General features: G+C 30.9%; 1 protein-coding gene across 1 annotated transcript; it reads left to right on the top strand.

Annotated features, from left to right (window-relative positions):
- Positions 1–1,346: 1,346 nt before the first annotated feature.
- Positions 1,347–3,686, top strand: LOC129876754 (zinc finger protein CONSTANS-LIKE 12-like). Its single transcript, XM_055952253.1, has 4 exons — positions 1,347–1,919; positions 2,250–2,474; positions 2,716–3,062; positions 3,560–3,686. The coding sequence occupies exons 1-4, from the start codon at positions 1,347–1,349 to the stop codon at positions 3,684–3,686; spliced, it is 1,272 nt and encodes a 423-aa protein (XP_055808228.1).
- Positions 3,687–7,975: the final 4,289 nt, after the last annotated feature.

Below are 7,975 nucleotides of genomic sequence, written 5' to 3'. Positions count from 1 at the left end.
TTTTAATATTTTATCCGATTTTTGACTTGACATGAATTTAAAAAAGTAAAGAGGAGTTTCGAATCTTATGATCTTAAACTAAAGATATATATACCAAGATGTCTTTTAATCTTGTGGTCTTAACCATGTTAGATGAAAGTTAAATTTAAAAATTGACAAAAAAGAAAGAAACATTCTTTAATGATTCGAAACGAACTAAAAAAAAAGTAAGACAAATAAATTAAAAGACATAGTATAATTTTTCTTTAAAATAAACTTATAATAATTTTATTATTATTGAAAAATGGGGTCCCTAAAATTTGGGGGCCTAAGGCGGATACCTCATATTTAAAGGCATTGAGCCGCCCATGAGCATAATACACGTAGGACATAAAATTGTCATGTAAGACGCCACGTAGGACGAATGTGTCTATTTGTTCAATTTTGTACAAGTGTCTATTTGTGCACACCCAAAGTTTGATGATATAGATGTCAGTTGAGGCCAAGTTAAATGGCATGATTATGAATTATGCCTATTAACAATGTAAGAGGTTTTAATGCATATGTTAGTATAATTAAATACACAGTTATCCCTAAAAACATTTTCTATATCTTTTCCATCATATTTGTGGAGGGTATGTTTATAAATAAATAATTTCTTTTAGAAATTAACCAATGTATGTTATTTTTAATAATACGCCAAACTAAATAATGTATAAAAAAATAATCTTTAAATAACTAATATCAGCATTACTAACACAACTCCTTATTCAATAGTATTCTTATATATCCTAACAAACGACCCGTATTGTTATTTCATCTTTTCTCGAATCTCCTCTAACAAAAAAAATAATATGAGCTGGAGATTGTATTTTTTTTTATTTAAGTTTTTAGCATGAATGGAGTTGTAGAGAGCGAGTCCTAAGGACTTCAATCAAAATCAGTTAAAGCAAGAAATACCATTCCATGTCAGCAACCCCAAGAAAGAGTATTATCCACTTCTATAAATACCAATGGTAATATTCACTCAAACTTCTCTAAAGGTGGCACAAGTCCAATTATTAATCAAAGAAAAAACTAAACTTTTACATTCTTGTAGATTCTTTTCCCCTTTCAACTTTTCATAATTAGTTCATCATAACATATTTTGTGTCAATCAATATTGTACTTTTGAAATCTTTAGGATCAAATTCCAGTACCAGTTATTCGAATTTGATCATCAACCTATTTATTTTTCGTCGTTCAGGTGGATAACTTCACTAAGATTTGGTTTGTTTAAACATTAGGGTCAACATAAATTTCAAGAATAAACAAATAAATAAGAAGATTACTAGCAGCTGGTAATCGAGTGTACTAAAAAAAGTTGAATGGATCCTGTATGTGATTTATGTACACAAGCTAGGGCAGTGGTGTATTGTAAATCAGATTCAGTGAGGCTTTGCTTGCAATGTGATGAATATGTGCACTCAGCAAATCCAATATCTCGAAGGCATTCACGTTCTCTCATTTGTGACAAATGTACTACACAGCCAGCAATTGTGAGATGTATGAATGAGGGAATAAGTTTATGTGAAGGCTGTGATTGGGATGGACATGGCTGCATCGGAACAGGGCATCGACTCCAGAAGTTGAATCCTTACACTGGATGTCCATCTCCTGACGAGTTTACACGGATATTGTCACTAGTTCTTGAAATGCCTATTGGTACTGCCACTAATTTTGGCAGCTTTGGTAATCCTCCTTGTAGCTCATTGACTATCAATGAGAATAATAGCAGTTTGGAGACTAAAGTGAATGACGGTTCTTTTGTACCTAGTAAGCTCAATGAATTGCCTTCTAATTATAAGTTTGAAACGTGGGCAATTCCTCCCGATCCCAATTACATGACTTCCTACAATAGAGATTTGGCACCCTTCTCAGAGGGATCTGTTCTTTCTAAGGTTATATATTGCTCTTGATCTTCTCCTATTTTCTTTTTTATTTGTTTGAATTGTTTTGATATTACTGGCAATGTTGTTGGATTAGATCATGTGTGACTTGTTCTAAACTATGATTTCATAATTCAGGATTTAGAGTAAGTGAGTTAAGAATGAACGTGATCTTATTATATGTATACACTTTAAATTGTTTTTCATGTGTAACTAGTTCATTTGAACAGCCGAACCAGCCTTAGATCCTCCCATGCTATATCTATACAACCATCAAATAAGTCTTGGTGTTGAATATGTTGTATGCACTAATAGTACTTTCTTTGTTTACTTCAAATGAAGCAAGATTGTCCGATTAAGGATCTCGGATTACAGGAAGGTGATGATCTCACAAAAGGTGTTGATTTTGACGATGTGACATTGAATTTCGATTGTGGTTATGAGATTTTGGGCAGTTCACAACAGAGTCATCCAAGATACTCTAATGAAAACAAGGAATTGGATTGCCCAGTCATGGAGAAAAATGCATCCGTCACAGGATCTAATAACGTAGAAACTTCTCACGAGGTTTGTGTTACTGCTTTCTTAATTTTCTCTCTTGCGTTCCCCATAAATCGAGTTTTAAAGACAGTATACCAAATGCAGTACAAACCAGACTCTACTGTTGACACAATTAAGGCAACTTGTTTACAGTATTTTGTTCTTAGTATGATTCAGTTTTGGTGGCTTGTTTTAACTTGTTTACAGCTTTTTGTTTTTTGTTTTTTTTTGGTGTAGCTTTAGTTATTGCATTTGTACTTTTTGTTAGGCAACATCTTCAGTGCAGCAAGAGTATATGGGATTGCAGTCCTCACAAATGTCTGCAGCTGCAAGTTCAACGAATCTATTGCAGACAATGAGTGCTAATGCTAATTGCATGCTTATGAATTCCACTTGCAACGGAAGCATTGGCGTCTTACCCTTTCTACCTGCACCAATTCATCCAAGCATGTCCTTATCTCTCTCCAACATCACTGGAGAAAGTTGTGCAGATCAAGATTGTGGGTTGCCACCGGGGTTTCTGAATGAAGCACCATGGGATTTGAGTTTAGAAAATTGTCCACAGAAAAGGCATGAAGCCAAGATGAGATACAACGAGAAAAAGAAAACTAGAACGTAAGTTGATACATATTCATCCTACATTTGATCCATCATAACTTGTTTATTGCTGCTTTTATATTCATTTCATTGTCTCACTAAAATTTGTTAGAGTGGATAAAGTCCTACATTGGTTGAGGAATGGAGTGGTGATCTGCTTATATGGACTTGAGCAATCCTCCCCTCATGAGCTAGCTTTTCGGGTTGAGTTAGGCACAAGTTTCATATCTTTACAAAATTGCAATATTGTTTCCATAACTATCTATGTTTCAAATAGAGGACGGTTTCATGCTTTCATCTTTTGTAACTCTTGCATTTAGAGTCCTCTTAGAGTTCTTTATTTTTCTTCTTTTTCACCTCAAGAAAACTTCCCATAGGTTGCCCTTATTCCCTACGTACAATTACCAAATTGCTAGTACCATTTATCTAATCTAACCTTTTCAGTACATAGATTAGATAAGTGATTAAATGGCAACTTTTTTCCCTTTATTGATGTTATGTTTTGTGACATGAAGGTTTGGTAAGCAAATAAGATATGCTTCACGTAAGGCTAGGGCAGATACCAGAAGACGAGTTAAAGGTAGATTTGTTAAGGCTGGTGAAGCTTATGATTATGATCCATCTGAAACAAGAGATTTCTGAGATAAGACGGCTGATTTTGGTCTCCCTTCTACTTTGTCAACACTTACCAATGTATTAAGGTATCTTACAACAACAATAGTCAAAATAATCAAATAATTTGTGATGTTGTTTCTACATCTCTATTTGGTTTAGTATGATGACAATTAGACTCAATGAGCTGAACTAACTTTCTGCGTAACCTGTAAACTGCTAAGGAGGATGCCTGAGAAGACCTTCCAGTAGCTTGGAAGTCATACCTAAGTATATTCAACATAATGGAAAACGTGGACGTCTATATCAAAACATGCTCAAGACCTGAAAAACTTTTTTGCCACTATCAATCTTGATGATCGAGTATTCTTTGCTTGACTCTAAGTATCAACCCAAGGGACCTTCTAGGCTAGTTTCAAAACACACAAACTCTTGTGTTCTCTTATAACTGTGTCTTAACTTATGCTATGGCATGTCGCTTTTTTGAACTTTAAACTACTACTAATAAGTTACCGTTAACAACACTGAAGGGTACTAATGCAGACTGGTGATCTATGAAATATTTAGAGTTCTCTTTTTAGTATGATTATGGTGCTGCATCACATTAACTTCTTTACTATTGAATGATGATTTATGAAAGCAGTGCTGCTTGACGTTAACTTCTTTGTCTATCTGTGTAAGCAGGCCTTTAATGAACACTCCGAACAAGAAGAGGTTGTCATGATTTACAATGGCCTAATTGGTAGTTTCTACTAGACTGTTGCTTTCTCAAAGGTGATTATAGCAAACATGAAAACTCATTATAATTCGCTCTTGTGTTGCTCTCTTTTCTTATTCTGATTTCTCTCTTGAAAGATTGCAGAGTCAGAGGATACAATAGCACAAGGACTCTGCCATTCCTTTGCATTCAGAACTCAGAAAACCTCAACATATAAGCTGTTGGTGTATACAAATTATATTCATTGCCATGGTGCCTCCAATGTCTTCCATATCCGTGCCATCTAATAAGTTTCGACATTATTAGCACTTAGATCATTTGCTTTCACTTTTTCCTTCTCATTTAATAGACACTTTCTACTGAACTCGAGCTATATTCATCTCATTGAATTGGCTTCAGCGATTTTTTAAATAAGGTATTTTCAAGGACAGAACAACAACAGGAATTTGTGGCCAAAATGGTCACCTTAATTTTCCTTAAGTCTTATTACAGTTAGATACTTGTGGCACTGAGTGTGCAATCTTGTCTTCCCATATGCTTGGATGCTTGAAAATCTGATACCCCCTCTGTCCCAATTTATGTAATGTAGGTTGATTAGACACAAAGTTTAAGAAATATGAGAAGATTTGCAATGTTCCAAAATTATCTTTAAAAAGAGTATACCTTTATAGACTTACTTTTTGCCAAATAAGTGGACTTGACATGGGTTCAACTTGACATGGGTTCAATGTTGATATTGTCATTAAATATTTGTTAAATCAGAAAATATGTCAGTTTTTTGGTACTGACTAAAAGGAAAATGAGTCATATAAATTATGATAGAGTACTGTTTTTACTCAACATGCATCCCTATTATATGATACTAAAACAATCTGTATGCATAACAAGTTATTTTTTTTTCTTTTATAACTGTGAATTGCTTATCTCATCATCCATACATCAGAAGTTGGTATCATACTAACAAGCAGAGAGTATATTGAACTTGATGTAAGGTAAGGAAAGAGGAAAAAAGTAAAAGAAATTGTACTAAGTCCAATCCAATGGTAAGAGTATAAGTAGCCAATCCAATTAACAATAAGATGAACTTATCCATAATAGATTGCAGAGTAGAAGCTTAACCTTCATTAAATTTTTTTTTGTTCTTTCCAAAGTTGGAGAAGTGCACTTATGAATACTTTCAAGAATTTGGGAAATGAAGGAGGACTAATATTGCTATTTTAGCTATCACCTACAGTGCTGGAGAACTGGGTTATTGAGACTGAACAAGAAGTAAATTGTGGAACATAAAAACACAAAATAAAATAAAATTACCGTGGAAAACTTCTTGCAGGGAATAAAAAAAAGGGCTAATTTTATTTATGTACCAAAAAGTTATTACTTTATAAAAAATTTAGTAATATTTTTATTTACATAAAAAATAGCCAAAAAGAGGTCATGGCTGAATACTACAAGGCTTAATTCGGCCCGAGGCCATTAGGTCTTTTTTACTGAACACTACAGAACTCTCAATTCGGCTCAAGACCATCAGGCCTTTTTTGTTTTCTTTTATTTTCTTTTTCATTTTTCCTTTGCAGTGGTGATTTTTTAAAAAAAATAAAAATTATTCTGCTGTTGTTTTTTTTTTGCTGCGTTTTTTTGAGTAAAAAATATCTTCTTTTTTTCAAAACTTTTTTCATGAATTTTTTTTCATCTATTAATATTATATAAGTAGTGTAAAAACATGTATATATATAATATACAAATAATTATGTAGTGTATATGTAATGTATCCATTTTTTATAAATAGTTATGTAGTGTATATGTAATGTATCAATATTGTATAAATAGTTATGTAGTGTATATGTAATGTATCGATATTGATAAATAGATATGTATTGTATATGTAATGTATCGATATTGTATAAATGTTGTATAAATGTGTATCAATATTGTATAAACGATGTATAAACATGTACATATGATGTATAAATAACTATATAGTGTATTTGTAATATATTGATATTGTATAAATGTGTATAATCATGTATCGATATTATACAATATCGATACAATATCAATATTTGTAATATATTGATATTGTATAAATGTGTATAATCATGTATCGATATTATATAAATAATTATGTAATATATCGATATTTATTTGACTATCATGTATTCTCACCTTAATAAATAGGAGAATTTTAAAAAAAACGACATAGATATTCATTTTTCCACAAAAGAAGTGAAACAATTATAAAATTTAACATAATTTTAATTAAATAATTTGAATAATTTTTTTAAACATGTGTTGGTCATCTATTGGTTAAAATTTAATTATTTAAAATTAATTATAAATTAAAAAAAAATTAACATAATTTTAATTAAATAATTTGAATAATTTTTTTAACACGTGAAGGTCATCTATTGGTTACAATTTAATTATTTAAAATTAATTATAAATCAAAATTTATTTAACAAAATTTTAATTAAATAATTTGAATAATTTTTTTAAACACATGGCGGTCATCCACTGGAACCAGGGGCATTTTTGTACCATTTCCGTAGACTTTTGTAAAAAAGAAAAGAGAATGAGGTCTGCGTCATTTTTTTTAAAAAAAAATAATTAAATAAAATATATAATTTCATGCATTTTTTTGCATGAAAAAAAACTTTTCTTAAAGTCCGTCGGTAATTAAAAAAAAATACAAAATCAATGGACAGGGCCGATTTTTCCTTATTTTTTGGACCGACACTATCCATTGATTTTCTATCCGTCGAATTTTGTATTATTTTTAGCAGAGAAAATGACGCAAATTAGCAAACATATACTATTTAACTAATATATATGGCTATAGTTTAAGTTAATTTCCACTCGCGGTAAATTTTTTTCAGTAATTAATATACATAGCTATAATTATCCAGAATTTGTATAATTAAACTCCCAATTGTATAAATTCAGAATTTGCTAATTGAATAAATCTAAATTTTGTATATGCTTATCCTACCATGTATATAATTATAATATTGATACATTTGATTTGTATAAGTTCTGAAAATTTTATAAAATATATAATACAAAATTTATATATATTTACCCTATTTGTATATTGTCAGCGAATTATACAAACGGATTTATACGGGTATGCAAATTATACAAACAACTGTTATAACTATATTACAGAATGAAATTTTCATTTTTTTAGTATTGTATATATGAGTAATGATGGTCAAATTTCTCTTGGCTTCTTTCTCCAAAAATCCATTGGATTTGGTTAAGGAATTCAATCCTATTTGGGTTTTGGTTTCATTTTTTTTTCGATCTCCACAAGCTTTATCTTAATTTCAAAACTCATTCTTTGTTTAAATTGTAGCAATTATTCTATGTTGAACTTTGTTCCCTTGATCCACGCAATCAATTCGTAAACTTAATTACTCAAGAAAATTTTCTTAATTGAAATTTACTAAGTACCTGATTCTTCTCTAACTGCTCAATTATAAAAATTAATTTCAGTTCAGCTCAACAAATAACCTACTTGACATATTTCAAAAAAATTATGATAGAATATACAGTCCAGCTAATTGATAATTGGCTCATGTTTAATTGGCTGTCACGATCCAAA

This window comes from Solanum dulcamara, chromosome 2, assembly GCF_947179165.1.
Source record: "Solanum dulcamara chromosome 2, daSolDulc1.2, whole genome shotgun sequence".
Taxonomy (NCBI): Eukaryota; Viridiplantae; Streptophyta; class Magnoliopsida; order Solanales; family Solanaceae; genus Solanum; species Solanum dulcamara.
This window is presented reverse-complemented; position numbering and strand designations above follow the sequence as displayed.